This window comes from Anguilla anguilla, chromosome 5, assembly GCF_013347855.1.
Source record: "Anguilla anguilla isolate fAngAng1 chromosome 5, fAngAng1.pri, whole genome shotgun sequence".
Lineage (NCBI taxonomy): Eukaryota > Metazoa > Chordata > Actinopteri > Anguilliformes > Anguillidae > Anguilla > Anguilla anguilla.
The window spans coordinates 42769855-42791577 of NC_049205.1; the positions used below are offsets into that span (position 1 = coordinate 42769855).

General features: G+C 45.8%; 1 protein-coding gene across 2 annotated transcripts in view; it reads left to right on the plus strand.

The window, feature by feature from the left end:
- LOC118226851 (SH3 and multiple ankyrin repeat domains protein 3-like) overlaps nucleotides 1-21723 on the plus strand; it is a 156642-nt gene that overhangs the window by 107282 nt on the left and 27637 nt on the right. The window contains exons 14-16 of one of the 2 annotated variants that reach the window (XM_035416809.1): nucleotides 8395-8476; nucleotides 15252-15334; nucleotides 16776-16921. In XM_035416809.1, coding sequence (XP_035272700.1) covers nucleotides 8395-8476; nucleotides 15252-15334; nucleotides 16776-16921 — 311 coding nt within the window. The remainder of the gene's footprint in view (nucleotides 1-8394; nucleotides 8477-15251; nucleotides 15335-16775; nucleotides 16922-21723) is intronic. The other variant, XM_035416810.1, reaches the window with a different exon arrangement.

A 21723-nucleotide genomic window follows, 5' to 3' on the forward strand; every position in this document is an offset into this window, starting at 1 on the left:
TTGTGTGAGAGTGACACTGATGCAGCACAGTTTGCTTTGGCCTCAAATGTCAATCGGAAATCGAACAATGATGAGACCTTTGTGGTCAGATGTCTAACCCAGACCGCATAGAATCAGTCCCAGTGGGGCCATTGTTTCGGTTTGTTGCCACGAGCACTGCTCCAGAATTGGAACACATTTGAGCCCCGTCTGAGCATGTCCTTGCCCTGGACTGGGATCTGGGCCAGAGAAAGGACTGGGGCTCAGGTGACTATCTCACTCTGTGTGCCGGAAGGCTCCATAGACTATAAAAATCCAACAGATGCCCTTCTTCACAGCACAATGTTCAACATATCACCCCAACTCTGACAGAGTACTTGTAACTGTAAAGGAGTGCATTTCTTCCCTATCACATGCATGTAACCACTTGTAGAATTAAGTCTGTCAGATGATTGAACATTGAGCATGTTTTTTTCCTCAGCTGGACGGTGCATTCATTTACTGAAGTGCAGTAATCGTTATGTGGACTATCAGATGGTAGTACACTGTGCCTACTTTTCCTCTCTGACCAACAGTGTGTTTTTGGGGCTGGCATTTTTTTGCACCTCTTTCAATTTGGTGAACTCATTCTCTGGTGTCCCTTACCTGACTGTGGCTGTGTGTGCATGCTCTGTGTGTTCTGTGCTTGTTTTCTGTGCGTTCTGTTTGTGTTCTTTGTGTGCTCTCTGTGTGTTCTGTGTGTGTCCTATCTGTTCTTTGTGCGTTCTGTGTGTGTTCTGTGTGTGTCCTATCTGTTCTTTGTGCGTTCTGTGTGTGTTCTCTCTCTGTTCTCTGTGCATTCGGTGTGTGTTCTTTATCTGTTCTCTGTGCATTCTGTGTGTGTTCTTTATCTGTTCTCTGTGCATTCTGTGTGTGTTCTCTGTGTGTTCTGTGTGTGTTCTCTGTGCAGTAGCTCTGTACGGCTGTATAATGTGGTTTCCCTGCATGCTCTGATGAGCTTGTGCTCATTTGAAGCGTCCGCTGGCCATGGAGCGCTGTTAATTCAATTAAGCTCCGGGCCGTGACTCGGTCACACGGCTCCCCACGCTGCCCCTCTCTCTGTGTGGCTCCTCAGAACAGGTGGCGCGGCCGCCCAATTCTGCGCCGCTCCCAGAAACCGACCCCAGCGCAGACGACCAGTCCTGTCCCAGTAGCGTTCCACAGTTCACGCTCGCAGAGCACGTGCGCTACAAGCCTTGGGCGGCGCTCTGCTTGTCGTTGTTATTTCGGTCCGCGGGAACGCGTTCTACTTCAGCGCATCGCTGTTCACTCGTTTCACAACACCTCGAGACCTTGAGACTCAGCGGAGCAAAACCCGTGCAGTTAGAACCGCGCGGTCGATCTGAACCGCGCCGTGATATCAGCTGTCTAAAGCTCCAGCGCTCCAGTATTTAATTGGAAAAAAAATACTGCCAGCATGATGGCTCCTCACGTTAGCTCTGCACACAGTCACATGTCATTCTTGAGCATTATACCAAAAGGACTTGCTTTCATGCAAACAAACATTCGTATCCCATATCACCTTTGATGTACTGTGATGTGCTTGACGAAAACTTTTTTCAACAGTATTCTAGAATACTGTGGTATTCAAGCTATCATTTCTGTATAATTGTGTGGTATACTGTGCTACAAGCAAAATATGCTTATTTCACTTTATATACCGATTAATGTCAAGTACAGTTCCATCCCAGTAAGAGACACAGATCAGATCAGATGCAATCAGCTCAAATGCAATGAGCTGGGTTGGTCCTAAGAGCACTAAGCTCTGAAGATAATGGGTGTGAGCCCCAGAATATTGTTGCATCCTCAAGGAAACAGCTTGATCTTAATTGCTCCAGTAAGAATGGCTTATCCTTGAATGAGTAATGCAATACAAAAATGTATGAAGTCTTCCCTTTATATCTATCATAGTATATGACTGATAATCAGGATGTGATTGGAAATTAAGCTTGGCAGCTTCCTTTATCGACGGACAGAGAAGAATGACATAATAGGTTCTGATGATGTCATGGCCTTCTTACACAATGACGCACCGTGACCATCAAGAGCGCTGCTGTCTGGGTAAAAAATTATGTGGCTAATCTAACGGTGATTAAGCATGTCTGTTGCAACAGGTGTCTGAGAGTGGGAATGTAATTAAGGCTGCTCAGGCAGAAGTCAAATGGAGTATTATTACGCTGCTCGCTTGTCTTTGAAAATGCCTCTGATCAGTTTGTATAATAAACCGCTTGTTATCAAAACCCGGCTGATCTATTTAACTGCCTTCTCCTCTCGTTTGCAAATACGAGGCAGAGAGGAGAGGAGCGCGACAACCGAAACACAGAGGAAATCCTGCAAATGCATCAGCAGTCACCGCTGCATCAACATGCGGGACGTGTTCACTGAATACGAACGGCGACGAGGAACGACGGGGGCTTTTGCCGTCTACTTCAGCGCGCTTCGATGCCTAAATAGCGCTGCCTAGCCGAATGATTAAAGTCAGCTGTTTCAAGTGTTACATCACAATTCAAAGTAACCAATGAAATTGAATAATTTCATTTGAAATTTAATGAAAGCTTTTGTTTTTGTTCCCTGAAATTTGATATGAGAGCATACAGACATCTTGCACATTGCAAAACCCCCCCACCCCGTGTGCCTGTGAAACTTGGGGCAGCCTCAGACTGGCGTAACAATCGGCAGGCTGTGAGAAACTAGCCGGAGCAAAGGAACATTTCATCCTCTCCTTCTCCTTTTGCTTCAGAATCGCCCAGAATCCCTGGCGCGAGAAGCAAATGAGATATCGACAGGGGCCGGAATATTTCCGTTGGCCACCGGCGCCCCGAGCGCGCTGTTCCGCGTACCGCGCGGTTAGCCCTCCCGCCGGCCAGCCGGAGCCCGAGCCCCTGTTCCCCGGGATCGGAGACGCATTTGGTTGGCAGGCTGTGCGCGGCGGTGAGTCAGCCCATCCCCGAGGAGCTGGCAGCGTCCGAGCGGAGGGGTGTCGCTGGTGTCGGTGGCGCTCTCCACGCCTCGGGGCTCCTCCTCCCCGTGACCTCCGGCCTGCGCAGAGTGCGGCTAATTGACGCGCCGCAGCGAGAGTTAATCCATCCGCGGCTCAATTGAATTACGGGGGTCGTGGACGGCCGCGTCTGATTTGCTGAGAAGGCGAGTTGTGCCAGGTCTTTTTTTGTTTTTGTTTGTTAAAGCCCGCTTGCGGACACATTGAGCTACCTCCTGTGTGTATGTGTGTGTGTGTGTGTGTGTGCGTGTGTGCATGTGTGTGTATGTGTGCGCATGTGTGTGTTCTGTGGATGGCCGTGTGCCTCTAGCTCTTGTGACAGCTGTGAGGCAGGCTTGACTGCGCCTCACAGTGTTCCAGCAACATTTCCGTTCTGTTCAGACATTGAAGCAGTGCCACATACATGTGAGAATGTCAGGTTTTTTGTCAGGAAAAGAAAAGGAAAAGAGAGTAAGAGAGCTGCAGGTGGCATAGCTTCTAGCCTCAGGGGGTGTGGTCTACCTACAGGCTCAGGGGATGTGGTCTATCTACAGGTTCAGGGGGTGTGGTCTATCTTCTGGCTCAGGGGGTGTGGTCTATCTACAGGTTCAGGGGGTGTGGTCTATCTACAGGTTCAGGGGGTGTGGTCTATCTACAGGCTCAGGGGGTGTGGTCTCCCTACAGGCTCAGGGGGTGTGGTCTATCCTCTGGCTCAGGGGGTGTGGTCTCCCTACAGGCTCAGGGGTCTGGCCTCCCTCCAGGCCTCTCTTCCCTGAGGAGTGCTGACCCCTCTGTGGGTGGCACACAACCCTGCACCTTCTTGCCCATCTGTGGGTGGCCACTCCATGCAGCTTCTCCAGTCAGCGCTGTCTCCTGCACACACACAAACACATGCACATGCGCACACGTGTTCTTTCGCAGTCACACACACAAATACACACACACACGCACAGTATTCCCAGTTGGACCCTTTTTATGTGTTGGCAGCAGTGCAGTGTGTCAGATTTATGCTGCGTGGGTGTGCATGCGTGTGTGTGTGTGCGTGCCTGCGTGTGTGTGTGTGTGCGTGTGTGTATGTGTGTGTGTGTGTGCGCGCGTATGTGTGTGTGTGTGTGTTTTTGGGGATTTGAGAGTCATTCCTGGAAACAGGGAAAGTTGTGTGAAATGTGAACTGGTTTTTGGCTCAAAGGGGCTGTGTGGGAGGAGACATGCAGTGCTTTGCACTCTCTCTCCCTGCTGCTTCAGTTGGAAACGGTCTCTCTCACTCACTCTCTCTCTTTCTCGCTCTTACACACACAAACACACACACTCACACATGTACACTGCACAAAGTAACATGCACACATTCTGCACAAACTCGCACCTCTTCACTAATACATGCGCACAAATACATGTGCACAAACACAAAAACATGCACATATATACACAAACATGCGCACATTGCACGATCACACATGCACATTTATTTGCATATGCATTTGCACAAGCACACACACGCTGCGCAGACAACCTCCTACATACACATATGCATGCACACGGATGTATTCATGTATAACTCTATGATGACTAAGTTGACAGAAAAAAAATCATATCTTGACTACATTCACTGTATATCATTTTCAGTAACAGAAGTGAAAACACATTTTCGCTAAATTTGCACAGATGTATACAACATTACAAGTAATAACAATAATGGGCAGTTATAGCAAGATGCACACTGTATGACCAATGATATGTATTAATTGAGGACAGCACTGTGTTTTTTTTCTCTCTGCACACTAGGACGTCATATCCAGTCTCACTCACATGCCACCTAACACATTGAATCAAAACATAGAACAGTGGAAACAGCAGAGATAGAAAGGGAGCTATAAGGATGAACGGAGATGTCCCTTTTAAAAAAATAAATAAATCCAGAGCCACCTAAAATAGCAAACCCGTAAGAATTAGCAATGTGGTGGTCATGATCACCAAGATGACATTTTCTTCCTCCCCGTTGGTCGATTATAGCATGCGTAATTGCTCCGCTCTCTCAGAAACCCTTCAGTGCAACACTCATGGACGTTCCTGATTGATGCATTTCCATGGAAACATCCTCTACACTGTACAACCCGGTTGCTATGGAGTGGGCCTTGGCATGATATAGGTTTTTTTTTTCTCCCACTTTTTTGTACTTTTTTTTTTTCCCTCTCTCACGGCGCTAAGGAGAGAGCCTGAACAGGATTCCGCTCAGCTCAGACCAGCCGACTCGCTCGCCTTTCCGCAGCGCGTGCTATGGCCGCTTGCTCGCCGCTTCTGGCGCGCTCCAAACTTTCCGGCCGCGTTTAGGCGGGCGCCGCGGTCCGAGGAAGAGGGGGGGAGGGGCGAGGGAAGGCGGCGCTCTCCGGCGCCTTTTTTCGCCTCGGCGGAAATGGAGCCTCCGGCCGCCTGCGACACCGCCGTCAACTGCGCGGCGGGAGACAACAAGCAGGAGCAAATGGAAGAGGCTCCCAGGTCCAGGAAGAAAGTTCACTTTGGAGGTACGGCGCTGTGAGAGCTGGGGGATGTGGCACTAAGGTTGAGAGGAGGGGTTAGAGGCTGCGGTGGGAGTCTGAGAATGTTAGTGTGTAATGCTAGTGTGTGATGTTAGTGTACTATGTCAGTGTGTGATGTTAGTGTACTATGTTAGTGTGTGCCGTTAGTGTACTATGTTAGTGTATGACGTTAGTGTATAATGTATTACTCTGGCAGGCTGGTTCAGATGCCCAGCGCCTCGTGTTTCTGTTTTGTCTGTGCTGCTGACTGTAGAATGCGAGCGGTTGTGCGAGCTCACTGTATGAGCCCCGTACTGTCACTCTTCAGAGCTGGTAACAGCGGAGGAATGCGAATGCAGGCTCGATATGTGGCGCGTTACCAGCTGTGCTACGTGCTGTTTATCTCCTCTCGTGTCTTACATTTTTTTGTATTGACAACGTGGGCAGGGTAGGGAAAGTGACTGGCGGCAACTTAAGCACCTTCACTTGACTCCGGCACTGTGGCATTCAAGTGACTTTTCTTCCAGTGCTTCCGATGTGTGTGATGTGTGTTTCTTAAACACAACTGGTCTGATTTTACTGTTAATGTGGTAAAGCATTCTGATTTAGCTGGCAGCTCGTAGCTCATAGAGTAGTAACCCTGCGCTTTGGCATTCGCTGGTCGCTGACAGTACTGTGGGCTCTCGGCATGTCAAGTAGCCTATTTTTTACTCGGTCTGTAGAGAGGCTCTGCGCGCGCTCTACTGAATTCACTGGCAGGAACAGCTGCTCCAGGTAGCTGATGTGGTGCTTCGGACAAAATCGAGGAACTTTATCAAAAAAGAAATTAAACTCATGCACCTGTCACTCGTACTGGCCACTGCTATACTAGAAGATAAGTGCAGGATGGAGCACTTAGTTAGGTTCAGCCTTGTGATAGAGATTTCTCATGACAGACATATGAATATGTCAGAAACAATGATCCAGTTAGGTCGAGATCAGTATCAGTTGTTGAGTCGAGTGGTTCAGTAGCCATCTGGCTATTTACATATACAGTCCCAAATCGGACAGCAGAAATGTGACACACAATGTTCTGTTAATGCTGAAACAGTGTTCATGTGTGGTGAATGTGTAAACACAGCATTATAAGGACATTAGATGTCAGCAGGGACCGTGTTGTGATAACTAGGGCAGTGTTTCATTGTTTGAGCCCTCCCCAGAGCACCACTGGCCCCTGACCCCTTCGGAATTGCAAACGGAATTTCTAGGGTTATAATAGCCGTTGTGCCAGCAGTGTGTTGCGTTAACAGCTGGCGGCCTAGCTGAGCTCTTTGGCTTTTCCCCTGAGAAAGCTCCTTACTCAACGGGCTAGATTTGGCCCTTGAGGGGTCAGGTTGACCCCAGCAGAGCCTGCGTATAATGAGCTGTTCGGTCGCGGCCTCGTCAGGCGGCGCACAGCCCGTTCTTTCTGCACTCTCCCCTTTCCCATGTGAGAATGGTCCCTGTTCTTTTCCCGCACGTTTACCTGCCGAGCAGCGCCGCCCCATCTGCGAAGGCGCCTCGGCGCTCTGTACAATTGCGGTAATCGCCCATCGCTGAAGTGGCCCGGAGCCTTTTTCCGAGGCCCTGGCTCAGCACGCGGTGTCAGCGCTAGGGAATTTCTCAATGCGCGCGGGGTCTGAAATAATTTCTTGGCAACTGGAACTGCAACTGGGGGGGTGGGGGGTTTCCTCTTGAACATAGAGTGTGTAATGTTTCAAAATGGGTAACGTGGACACTAAGACCACAGGACGAAGCATCACAGCGCAATGTGGCGTTTTTGTTTTGATGTCATACCTACACAGAAAAATTTCCAGTGTTAATTCAAGTCTTAACAGATAACACTTGGTCCCACTCTGGAATGTGGAACCAATTGTCATCTGTTAAGAGTTGAAGTAACAGCAGACATTTTACTGTGTACTTAATTGTGTCGTGGATGAACTGGGTCATGTGATGCAGCCAACTACCATGGAAACACATTCTTATTTTTTCTCCTCCCTTCCGTGCTCTGATGGGGTTACTCTTTCACTTCCTGTGCTCTGTTTTCACTGATGTCATAAATGAGCGCTGGGTATTTTTAATTTTCCTCAGGGCGTCGCATATTATTTTCTCGTTTTATACTTCCCAGCCACTCTTGAATATCAATTGCTGCAGCTTTCTGTTCTGTGTGTGGGAGTCAAGTGTCCTGGTCTCCTTAAAAGGCGGCTCCTCTGCTTTACCTTTGCGGTTCCTCTCACTGTATGTTTTAAAGAGAGTACAGCATTATCTTCTGGGGGTTTCCAGCAGTTTGTTGACTCAGGATGGTTAGCTGCACGGTACTCAGGCTTTAAAGGCCACTGCATCAATAAAACTAGACAGTGTTGCTACTGTATAGTCGTGACGTAATTTTGGAAAATGGGAATATCTGAACATGTACTACTGTATATGTAGGGCCCCCTGCAGTACACCAAGCAGTGTGAAAATGTGGAGGTGAATGACTGATTTGACTCTAGGTCCAACGAGCCGGTGCTTATTAAGTCCGTTGGCAGCCCAAAACTCGGCCAAGCTGCGCCCTAAAGCCCATGAAACGATTCTCATTCAGAACAGTTTTGCTTCTTGATGAAGACAAAAGAGGTGACTGGTATTACACGCACAATGGGTGACAATAAACCTGAGAGGGGGAAAGACCCAGAGCTCCTGGCTCTGGGAGTTGGTAATTGACGCTTTGCAGCAGCACGGAGGTCCCGCAAATTAGCGCCGTTCCGGTGGGATACGATCACGGAAAACGCCGGATTGATTCTGTTTGTTTTGCTCGGTTAAAATTCATCAAGATGATGGATGACCGGGTTGCTGTCAGTAATTGATTATTGACTCCTCTTGTCTCCGCAGAAACCAGAGCTGATAGATCGGACAGGAGGAAACTATTCAGACACTACACAGTTGGGTCTTATGACAGCTTTGATGCATCAAGGTAAGGCCTCACCATTTATTGCCTTTATCATGTGAAATGTGAAATGGGAGCTTGAAATGTCCTTCAAAGTACCATTGAAGGAGTGGTTATGTAAATATCTCTTTGATGTGACATTGCTTCCAGGAGCAGCTTGGGTAATGTGCTTACTCACCGTTCTTGTGCTTTTTGGACCAATGTGATATGTGTGTGGTCAATGGTATAAAAAATACCACCTGATGAAAGCCACTCCCATCCATCAAGGCCCCTACAGTACCTTGGATCTGTAAGGTAAGAGGACATCTGGCATTCAGAAGCCTTAAAAGGCTGGAACTGTCACACACAGGGAGGAAATGAGAGGAGACACACCGCTTTATTTTATTTCAAAGATGAGGACGTACGACCGAGGCATCACCTTCAATTTAGGCCTTGTGCGATGGAGTCTCCTTGGGATTTGAAGGCGTCACCCTTTTAAAGGAATTACAAAAAAGGCAGAGGCGAGCCTCCTGATTTAACCGAAAGTCAACGAGGGAAAACCTAACGAGTGGCTTCCTGCCGAAGACCCTCCTTTGTCCCTGAAGAGCGGTCGAAGATAGATCGAGTGCAAGTACGACGACGGCAAAAAAAGAACCCAGAAACCCAATCCGATTTTATTGCGTTCTCCCCGCCCAGTGTGAGCTCATGCAGTCTGTCACCCAGGCAGTGTCCCAAGGTGTTGATTGCTGCTGTGATCCTGTTCCTTCTCTCGCCATTGTCTCATTCTCCTTGCCAAGTTTCATATCCCAGGAAATAAATTACCCATCAAAGGACCATAGCGGCGGCCGTCGCTCTGCAAACATTCTGCCTCTTTAAGGAACGGCGAAAATCACAGGGCCTTTCTGCACGTATAAGAACGCTGAGACCCAGAGGACAGGCCCAGTGTATTCAAACAGAAATCGGGACTGCGTCTGTTCTGCTGCGTTTGTGGGTATGCCGTTTGCCACCGCGTTAAAACTGTGGAAGAGTACAGAAGAGGGAACGTTGAGGGGGAGACAAATTTTTTCGTTTTAGGAATAATTTTAACCTGGGATTTCAACAGAGGGTCCTTGAAGGCCCTATAGCGTGTCCAGGGCAAGACTGGATATACCATGACTATATGCATATTTAGGAAACTATTTTCAAATGTAAAACATTTTTTAAAAAGCATAACCCTTCTTAACTTATGATGAAGGTCCTCTGGATGCCTTTGAGTCTAGCTGGGGGGTCCCAGGATCAGAAAAGGTTGAAAACCTCAAAGCATTCCCTTCAGCAAATATTTTGGTTTTGTTGCTCGAGTGTATGGATAACCTGTGCTGATTTGGTTGTTATTGATCTTGTGGTGCATTCAAGGGGTTGTTATTGATCTTGTGGTCAATTCAAGGGGCTATACTGTAACTGAAACCAGGTTTGTCCTGCTGAAATGAAAATCTCTTTTCCAAGAGAGACTTGGTATGATGGCCAGAAGTGCAAACAATGTGCATTTATTTTGCCCTAGTGCAGTCAGGGGGCTATTTGCCGTAAGTAAGCCCTCTTTCCAACACTGGATTGCAGTGTCATTCACCAATTTTATTTGAAACTCTGAGGAAAGTCACAGAAGAAAGTGATGCCAGAGGTGCGTTCAAATTCAGCGAACAAGGCGAACGTTTGCAAACTATTTCAAACTTTTTTCCATTAGCTTTGTGTTCGCCGCAAACGTTTGCGAAACATAAGCAAACGGTGTGAAAAGGTAGTTTGCGGCGAACAAAAATGGACGCTGGACTGAGGGAAATGTTCCAAGATGGGTATTTCAATTTAAGATGCCCTTAAGTGTGATCAGTTTTTTCAATAATGTTATTGCTAATGCTAGCCAATGTTATTATTATTTGCTAGCTAGCTATTGTTTTTTTTATCATCGATGATCACAGAAGCGGCTGTGAGTACAGACGCTCTCGTCGCCATGTTTGTTTATGTTTAATGCAAACAATTTGGAACGTTCTTTAAAATCCGTTCAAATTGAACTGTTCAAAGAAAACATGTTCGCCATAAACATTCGCCTCTGTTCACTGAACTTAAACGCACCTCAGCATCAGTGGACAGAGCCCTGACTCTTAGTCACATTCACTGCCGGCAACAGATTTTCCACTAAGAGTAATTAATTTGTCACTGTGGATGTGATTAAGGAAAAGGTAGAATATGAAAAGCTCCACAGAAGTTCATTTCTGCCCTTTGTCCCAATATATCAGATGTCTTTTCATTAGAAGAGGATCTGACTAAATCTTTGCTTATGTTTAAGTTTACTGGTGGGGGGTGAGACAGAGAGAGAATGTGTCTGTGTGTGTCTGTGTGTGTGGCCTTTGTATGTCTATCGTCTTATCAATTATCTCAAAGCTTTCATTAGTGTAACAAATAAATGCAAGGGCTGCACGAGCGGACTTTCACGCATATAAATCCTATTTTGTGTTCAGAGATTACCTTTGATTTGATCTGCTGTATGTAGCTCGTTATCAACCGGCCATTTTGTATCCATTAGCACCGTGACCAGATTGATCAGGACTGCATGGCGAGCGTCCTGCCCGGCGCACTGCTGACCCAGCCACCTCTGACACTCACACCACACTCCCAGCATCCTCACTCTGGGCTCAGATGCGGGAACCAGAAAGGGATTACAGGAGAAATGACATCAGGGGAAACGTGCCACAGATCCGTGGCTGAGCTTCCCTCACCGTCATGGACATCCGTGTGAAAGCCCCACTGAAATACTAGCTAGGGGCAGGGAGGGAGCTCAGCCAAGTTTCCCTCCTGAAGAGAAATGAACTATGTTAAAGCCATTAAGATCACTCAGTCAGCCAAAGTGGAAGTGTCAGAGCAGCGATGCCCAGCTAAGGGGACATCCCTGGCTGTCGGTTTTCTGTAAATCAGTAATAAACCTGAATGGGGAGGGGAGGAAAGGCTTATTACAGGGCATACACGTTCTGATGCTTTCAACCAAACATGCTGCAAGAATAACGTTTGGAAAAATGTTTGCATGCCATTTAACAGCCTAGTTAAAATGCTTTTATTGGGCTTTCCCTCTTACTTTTTGCAGGAATATAACAGTGACAGTGTAGGCTGGGAAAGTGGGCTTCAAAGTCAATGGTCACGAGTTTTGGTCTCAGCTGGGGCACTGCTGTTGTATCCCTGACCACAGTACTTTACCCGAATTGCTTCAGTATAAATGTCAAGCTGTATAAGTTGATTCTGTCTATAAAGAATTAAGCTGTAAGTTGTTCTGGATAAGAGTGCTAAATGCCAAAATGTAATGTTATTTTTCAGCATCAAGAGTGTGATGGAGTGCATGAAATTAAACACTGACCTTCCATATCAAGAGGTTACCGTGAAGTTATGAAAGGGGCCGTCTGGGTTCACCTTTGGTCTTATAAGATTGTTTCAGCAACGTTATAAAAAAGCACTGTGGTGAGATGACACATTGGTTGGGCGGTGCTTGTTGTGTCCATAAAGGGTGACTGATGGGTTAGAAGAGGATATTAATCTTGCTGGGTGAATTTTTTTAAAGGTTTTTCAAGGAAGTTTTACAGCAAGACATTCATCCCTGACCAATAATACTGCATGACATCCCCAGAAATCCTTTTTTATGCATTGCAGAGAAATGGCTGACTACAACTTAATCATTTACAGCAAAGCAAAGCTTCTGTATCTATTGCACAACACCACAAAAATAGCAAGTGCGAGTTGTATAGCAGCTGTGCTAACTGTAAAAGCAGCGGTTTTTTCACCAGAAGCCAGTACAGCATGACTGAGATTGAGTGGAGGACATTATCTGGGTAAACTTTGCCAGGCGTTCCATCCTATCACCTTATCGTTCGGCTGACTGGTGTGCTCTTCAATCCAACGATAGAAGCTCCACTTCACAGAAGCTGCCCCATCCTCTAAGATGAAAAGATACCTTTGACCCAGCATGTAGTTCTTGGTACACAGATTCCATCAAAGCTACATATACTGGAGCTGTGACTCCCCAAAGAGACCTATTGAAATTCAAAGCTATCCTCTGGGTATTGCATTGTCTGTTACATTTATTTGCTAGGGCTTTGCAGAATGATAGTTTATTTTAGATTAAATTTGTTAATGGCTTGATTTAAAGTGTGATGCAGTGACTTTGATGGAGTCATAATTGTTTTCTACTTGAACCATTTTGAGAAATTGCTGGATTTGCTTGTACAGTATTTCTGTTTCCACTCTTAAATTGTAGTAAATACCAACATATGTAATAAGATCAATTCATACGTTGCATGCTTTGTTAATGTCTGCTGTTTTACGTAAAATACGTAAAACAGGTGCATTTTTAATGTCAGTAGAATATATTTTCAAAACTAATATATATATTACAAACTATCAGAGCATAGCTATTTAAATAATGTGGGACTATTTCAAAATATGAGTGGTTTGTATTGGAACAGATATTTGTGCCACATCTCGGCAAAATATCATTATGGATTTAGTATTTAAAACAGGCTCGAATTTAAATTTAAGTGCAGTGTCATAGCTCTGTAGGCGCTTTAGAAAAATTATGATTTTTTCACCAACTGAAGTTTCCCCTTTAATTTTACATGAGCTGCAAACTTCCAACATGCCTACTAGTACGTAAAGCACCTCAGTCATTTTGAGCGGAAAGATCCTTTCTATGTCTATATAAATATCAAGACGAAATAAGTCAGGAATAGCAATTACAGAATGCATGAGTGCTATCAAAGACAGGCTGGAGCTCACTGGTCTTCTATGGCTATGTGGGTAGGCTACAGTAGTCCTATTATAGAAAGGAAATATGACTAGGCCAAAATCTACAGCAATTGTTGAAATACTGGACACACCAATCACCAATCTTACACACCAAGATGGCATGCAAAAACGCGTTTCCGCTTAGAATTTTTGGACAGTAATAATGTTTTATTCTAACACTGGCCGCAAACCCAAAACTATGCTGCTCCGCAGATAATTAGAAGACGAATTATTTATCAGGCTAGCAAGCTACTATAAATCTGATAACAAATGAACAATGTATTGTGCTGTAATAATATTAATCAGCCGCGCAGGAAACATTTGAATTGAATCCTACAGCATCAAAAAAAAGACGTGAATACAAAAACTTACATTTAAATGTGTTTCTCGTTATAATCTTTTTTTTTTTTTTTTTGTAGGGAGGAATACTAAAAAGGAAATATGCGCGAAGTATCCCGTCGTACAATTTACTGATAATCGTCCACATGCTTAAAACAGCAATCACAACGAGCTACCAAACACTTGTTGGCTATATCTTGCCCATGTCCGTTGTAGTCTACAGAAACTCCTATAGAAGGGGTTCATGAGTGCTTATAGCTGAAATGGTCATTTTTTGTTAAGGGAACCTTATTTTTGTTGAACCGGATGATTTCCGATTAACGTTATTGTGTTTTATCACCTCTGTGATATACTGATATGCAAATACGACTTATGATTTTCTTAGCACTACGAAAATGGCAACATTCAGACAAATGTAAATCCCACTGATATTATGGCAGCGTGGAGCTCATTGGTTGCCGTGTCTAAATAGAAAATTCTGTTTCTTAATTTAAAAGGATCCCGTTCAGAACAGTATGCATGTTGTGATATACTTCATTGTAAGAATAAGCTTAAAGCAATATCATGTAGTCTATCATCCATGTTATATCTTAAGTCAAGATATTCGCGATATGTTCTGGGATTTTCCATGAGCTTCCATGCAATGTGCGGTCCCCATTCATTTTTATTAATCCTACAGTTTAATTCATATTTACGTTTTCACTTGTTTACTTTTAGATTGATTGTTTTGCGCGCTTTTCACTCTAAATTGAGTTATGTAAACGCGCATCGCTGGGGGATAGCGTGGCTGCTGACGCTGAGACAAGATGCTCGCTATTAGCTGAGTGGGCTGTCAAAACGATCATATGGGCTGCAAGCAGCGTGCAGAACTGAACAGGTCGCCAGAGAGAGAGAAAGGGAGCGCAAGAGATTTTGGTTCAGGAAAAACAAGCTTCTGCTCTTTGACACTATTTTTTTCTACCCGCGCCGGGAATCTTTGCGAGGACGGGGGACAGGGACGATGGATTTAAAAGAATAAACCAAAAATATTAACCCCCCGACTGCATTACTGGAAAAAAAATAATAAAGACTGGAGCAATGACAACGACGAAAGCATCGTAATTAAAGGATTCGTTTTTCATCTGACTCTGCCCGCGGTCTGCTCGAGTAATACGTATCCTTCTCAACCGTTGAGGATTAAATTAATGAAAATGCCATTCAAATCCAGGCAGACTGCGCCTCTCAATCTCCCACATCCAGCCTGCTGATGACGGGAAAACTCGCAGTCATTCAGTCGTTCACGCACGGCCTCCCAGCCTCCCTGCATGCGCTCTGATGCTGCCTTCGCTCCTGTCTGTGCTGCGCGTGCATTTCGCCGGGATTCTGTTTTGCTACCCAGATTCTTCTCGTTGATTTCATCATTTATTTAGTCGGTTATGCTTTCCAACGTCACACAGTATCGCCGGATGAGGCCTCCGTATGCCGTTCCCCGGGTGACAACTCCGTCTTCAGCTGCAGAGGTGGTGGTGTTTTTCGTGGGAAGTGGTCGCCGGGCTGGCAGCGTTGTCACAGTGTTAATTTGAATAAATGATTAATTCCCCGGGCGGCCGGCGCCTATCATGATGAACCTCCACTCGGGACGAGCAGCTGTGGCCATGATGAGGATGATGGGGTGTAATAACGGGCGCTATGCGCGGAATTTTCTCCACAGTGACTGCGTTGTTGACGAGAAGACCGTGGTTCTGCAGAAGAAAGACAATGAGGGGTTTGGATTTGTGCTGCGGGGGGCCAAAGGTAAGGAGCCGTTCCTTCTCCCCACTGCGATCTTTTGCTGTGTTTAGTACAGCTCTCCTCTCCCCTTACACCACTGGCTGCATGTTTCCTCGTCTTTATTGAAGATGAACAAATGCATGCGATGGCTTGTGCGTCTGTTTTTATTTCTTTGCTTTTTGTGTTTGCATTTGACTCAGATCCCCACCCTGCCAAATGTGAAATCAGTTAAATCAAATTGTGTAATTTCTTTGCTCGTTGTTTTAGTTCACATAAGATGTCTTTTTAACATCTACTCTGGTGTGTAGTTTAAAAGGAAATGCAATTGAAATAGTTAATGGTGACCAGAACATGCTTTGAAGTGAGCTGCCTCCACCCCCATCCCCTCTTGTGTTCAGATCTCATTGATGTTCGCCTCTCCTTCAGTATTAAAAAGATAACTGAATATGTTGCTGGATAAGTGTGTGGTGACTGTTCATACCATCGCTTAATGCCCTTGCTTCCCACGGTGCTGTGTCATTTGGTTTTATAAATAGCATCTCAAAAATCAGTTGCGTTTGTTTAAATCTCATACATGGTTTAACCCATACTCTAAAAATACACCTTTCATTGCGGTGTCTCATGGTATACTATCCACAAGTTCTTCACATTTCAGATACAGTACCATGGATGAGAAAAAAGGGATGTTTGCTTTCTCGCAGTCATTGTGGCTTTTTGTTTTGAGATGGGGAGACACCTCCTAGGGTCGAACTGAATGCGACATGGCAAAATTAAAAAAATAAAACAGAATATTTTAGACTGCCCCGCATTACCTTTGCAGTTGCCCAGTGTAGCCAACTCAGCCACAGGGCCCAGTGATCCCCTTGTTTTGATAGCCGGAGAGTAAAAGAGTGATTTATTGGAATTGTCATTTGTCACCGCTGGTTTCTGGTTTCCTGCAGCCAAGAGGACAAAATCTGAATATCATTGTCTAGGGTGGTGGTGGTGGCGGTTGGGATTTAGGGTGTGGTGGGGAAGCTGTGGTAGGCCATCATATCATCTTGACAGCCCAGTGATAAGAATAGCATCAGACACTGATTCCCAGTGTCTGATGCTATTCGTAAATAAACAGGAGCATGCAGAAGGGGCCACATTGCCCATTTGTCCAACACAGAATCAATAGATCATTACACAGATCCATCTTTTTTATTGGATACGTAATATGCTCCAGCCTTTGGGATGAGGATTCATTTTGAAACACAACCTTCTGTTCAGAGCACATTCATAAAATCCCCACCTTGCCCATGCCTCTTACTGCAAACCCATGTATACTAGTCTGCGCTACTTTAGAAGCCAAGCCCTGAGCACATTTGAGCCTTGCCTCCACTTTTGGCGGTTGTGGTTCTATTCTGTGAAAGCACTGGCCCTAACTGTGAACTTGCACCCCAGCATTAATCACACCCTGTTTGTCTCTGGCTTCTTTCTGGCTTCGGTTGCTACCCCCAAGCCGACACACCCATCGAGGAGTTCACCCCCACCCCAGCCTTCCCTGCCCTCCAGTACCTGGAGTCAGTGGACGAGGGTGGGGTCGCCTGGCAGGCGGGACTCAGAACCGGAGACTTCCTCATTGAGGTAAGGATAAGGCTTCATTTCCTGTCTGAGCATTTCCTGCTGTCTGTGATCTTATTACTGTTGAAGTTATAACTTTGTCATTATAGTGACTGTAGTTATGGTGAGCCTTTGCTGTAAGCTGGGCAGAAGCTGATCCCAGAACAGTGCTATTTTTCCAAAAAGTGAACAGGACCCTTTTTATGATATTGTAGTGTATGTGAACAGGGCTGATTTCAGCTCTGGTGCTTGTAAAACCATTGAAGCTGGGACCACGGACATTTTCATTTGTACTGCGTGCCTAATATTTATACTGCGTGCCTATATAGCCCAAAAGAAGGTGTCGGAATGTTCCGGAAGGAATACAGACTGTATACACCTAGCGGGTAAGGTCTATGTAAAGGGCTGCTTTTAAAGCACAGGTTGACATCCTAGATTGGTTTTACTAAGATGGACGCTTCACTTGATGGTCTCCTGAAAACTATGGCGAAATTGATAGAAATATGCTTGGGGGCTTTCGAGGTCATTCGTCTGCTCTGGCATGCACACATTAGCTCACACTGATGGACACGCTGAGGTTTTAACATTTGCCTGTAGGTTATGCCCTTAATGTGGAATAACACTCACATTCATGTTTGACAGAAAATGCAACTGTATTTCATTAGTGTTTTTTTATGTTTATTTAGCAATTGAAGAATAGCTATATATTTGTGAATGGCCTTTGTTGCTTGATCTTTCCAAGCTTAAATTTCTATCGTTTACTACGATTGATGCAGTATAATCATACAAATTGAAATATACTGAAATTCCTCATGTAATTGTTGTTAATGCCAGTCAAGCCGTATGTGAATAAGCAAATAAGTCTTTCCTATTCTTATAAATAAAATAAAAATGTGGGTGATAAGATTGTGTATGCAGAACATGATTTGGCAAGGCAGGAAAAATGTTGGAGCAGTAAGGTATATTTACAGAGTATAAGGGCTCTATACCAATTAAACAACTGTCAAGTATCGAATAACATAATGGGTATTGGCTGAGATGGTTATACTTTATTCTGATAATGGTAATCAGTGTCTGTTTATTGGGGTGGCACTGATGCAGAACTAAAAGGCTATTTAAATCAAACATATGAAGTGCATCCACCTGTATACATCTGTTATTGAAAACCTAGCAAAAGTTCTCATCAGAGATGCTTACAGCATCGTCTTGTTAACTAAAACGGGTAAAAAGTAAAAGGCTAAAGGTACAGTAGCTCTGTGTCCCCTGCTACTGTATATGTGGCCAGTAATGACAAGATAATGTATCATTAACTACATGAGGGAAGAGTCTGATTTTACTGGACAAGCACTTGCTAAATGGAGCAAGAAATAATGAGAGGGAAAGAAATTCTCTCTCTGTAATAACATTGAATCTCTTATCATGGTGTCTGTCACTCTGAATCTCTGCCCATGGCCTAAAAGGCGTGAAGGTACAGAGAGTTTTTCTGTAAATAAGGACAGTACAAACTGCAAGGTACCTCCCCCTGCATGCAACATGCATAGAGAAGTGTGCACTACCAAGCCGTGGTACAGGTTATCATGGTGAGCTGAACCACCTGGAAACTTCAGCATGTGCACTGTGTTTTGTTTCTGTTTACTTTTCTTGTACCTTGGTGCTGCTGCTTTATTAATATGAATTATAAATGACCAATGTCCTCCCTGGAAGAATTTAAGTAGTTCTGACATAATGTATATTCTGTATATTGAGAATGTAATGTATATATAAATTGAATACAAAGTTCTAGTTTCTAAAATCCGATTTATCAGACTTTTTCACAGATGCATCAGTGTACACCAGTGTGCGGAAATCCAAAATATTAACATTTCCTTCTACATCCAAGTGGAAATTTTTATTTTATTCAGAGCATATACATGTATATTATGACATTAACCCATTGAGGAGTAAGTTGCCCTCAGTAACCAGTAGTGATTATTACATCAGCTTTAGAATGTTCAGTTAAGAACATTCTAATCACCTATTAGTGATCTTATACCTTGAAGGGTTATTATTTTCACTGAATGTCTCACAAGCATCAATAGTACTGTTTTAGCATCCAGAGCACACATAATCCTGCTGAGCACAGATCGGGACAGAAGCGGTTAACTTCCTGTCACAGCTTTACCTTTTTCCCACATCAGCCAAGCAAATAGATTTGCATGCATAATTTAAGATGCCGCTCGCCACAACATTAAAGTTTCATGTCCGATCCAGCATACTTATGACGCTGATGTAAGGGACGTGGAATCGGCGGAGGGCGGGGACTGGGATGATGCTGGCTGCTGATTATCGCTGCACGTGCCCTGGAAAGGATGCATTATGCACCCCCCCTGCACATGACAGCTCAGCAGCCAGATTGTTTTCTGAAACAGCTGACAGTGGCGCGTATGTGGCATGCAGGGCGGCGATGTGCTTGTGCAGAAAGCACAGAGCCCCCCCCCCCCCCCCCCCCCCCCAAAATGCATCCCAGCTGTTAGGCCGGCAAGTGGAGATGCAGCCTGCTGCCCAGGCAGGGTGGTGTACTGTACGGCACGGTCCTATCAGATGGGCTTCTCAATACTGTACAGCCCAGCCCCCTCAGTTGGGCTTCTCCATACTGTACAGCACAGCCCTATCAGATGGGCTTCTCCATACTGTACAGCACAGCCCTATCAGATGGGCCTCTCCATACTGTACAGCCCAGCCCTCTCAGTTGGGCTTCTCCATACTGTACAACACAGCCCTATCAGATGGGCTTCTCCATACTGTACAGCACAGCCCTATCAGATGGGCTTCTCCATACTGTACAGCACAACCCTATCAGATGGGCTTCCCCATACTGTACAGCACAACCCTATCAGATGGGCTTCTCCATACTGTACAGCACAACCCTATCAGATGGGCTTCCCCATACTGTACAGCACAACCCTATCAGATGGGCTTCTCCATACTGTACAGCACAGCCCTATCAGATGGGCTTCTCCATACTGTACAGCACAGCCCTGTTAGATTTGATTCTCCATACTGTACAGCACAGCCCTATCAGTTGGGCTTCTCCATACTGTACAGCACAGCCTTATCGGATGGGATTTTCCATACTGTACAGCACAGCCCTATCAGGGTTGATGATCGGTACTGATTGTGATATGTAGTAGTATGGCTCCTCTTCCACTGTGCAATACTACTCTACCAGCCTGCCAGGTCTTTCAGTGCAAGTCGATAAAAATGTGTTTCTTTAGGATGATTGGGTATTGATCTTGATTGACTGGGAGGCGGGGCTAGGTTTAGTGTTTGGGTTTATGACGGGTTGATTACTGACCGCTCTGGGCAGTTGAGCTTGGTGTTTGTGTTTATGATGGCCCTGATTGATGGACAGCAGTTATGCTCCCCTCCCCCACCCTGCCAGCTCCTTGGAAACAATTCCATCATATGCGAGGCTCCTGTTCCGTTACGCTCTTGCTCGCATTAATAAATATTTTGGCAGGGCGTCCCCGTGTCTCCGGTGGGCTGAGCGATCAGAGCCCATAAACGGCGGCGGAGGTGGGCACTCAGGCGTTGTGGAGGTTATGTGGACGCGGCTCGTAGCGGGAGGCCGATAGAGGTGTTTGTTATGGGGGCACGGATGACCGGGCAGCGGTGATGGATCGCGGCAGAGTTTTGGCCAGAGACGTGGAGCCGGTCGGGAGAAAGGCACCGCCGCTTTAACAAGCCACATTAATCAGATCAGGGACCCGACCAGGCCCGCTGCCAGAAGCGCTGTGGCCCGCCGTCCCCTCGGAAACGCGGCGCACGCGGGAGGGCGGGGTCTCGCCACGCCTCGCAGCTGACGTTCACCCACCGTGCACGCGGGGAAAGCCGCGGACTTCCGCAACATGGCCACTGCTGGTATCAGCCAGACCCATGGACCGCAAAGCGAAGGTGACTAGTGACGTCCTTGGGGTGTCCGCTGGGGACAGAGATGTGGACAGGTGTCAGCCGCCTTGTTATTGGCTCGTCAGATCTAAGGCGGTCTGTTGAGAAACTGTCATTTGCACTAGTTCTGCTTTGATTTCATTCTACCCTTTCAACTGCTTATTTGACTCAGTTTTAAATTAGCAACCGGTTTTGTCAACTTCAAGAAAGAGAGGATGGTAGCTGCTGGGTAGCCCACTCAGTAAATGCCACACATGAGTGAGCACCATGTTCTTGGATCAAATCCAACCCATGCTGGTGCAGGGGTGGAGCACAATTGGCTTTGTATCACTCAAGGGATATGTGTGAAGGATATATCCAGTCAGGATATATTCAGTCGACAGGGATAGCAGTGTTCATTGCTTGCATGACCCCTGTTGGCTATCCGGGTGCCCGTTGCTCGCTCTGCGCGCAAGTGTATCATTGGGTCTCCTCCACCCCCACTCTGCGTGTGCAGTTTGTGGCTGCAGTGTGAAACAAAGCAGCTGGCTGGCACTGTATGTTTCGGAGGAGAACCGCAAGTTCCTAGTTTGGAACTGGACATTACGAACATAGTTTGTAAATTGGACGTTCCAAATTCGGGTGGGATTGGAGATGGCAGATTTTTATAAAGAGAGTATGCCGTGCCCCGTGTGAGAGCTGGTTTTGCTGCAGTCACCTGCATTTATTAGCATTTACTGTGGTGGGAATAGAAGGGAGAACACAATCTCCTCTGCTTGTTTTACTCTGCAGTCCCCAGGCCCAACCCAACTGCCCGCTTCAATGCGCTGAACGCTTTATCGCTAAGAGGGAGAGAGTGTGTGTGTGTGAGAGTGAGAGAAAATTACATTTTTATTACCTCAGAGAACAGCTTCAGGCCA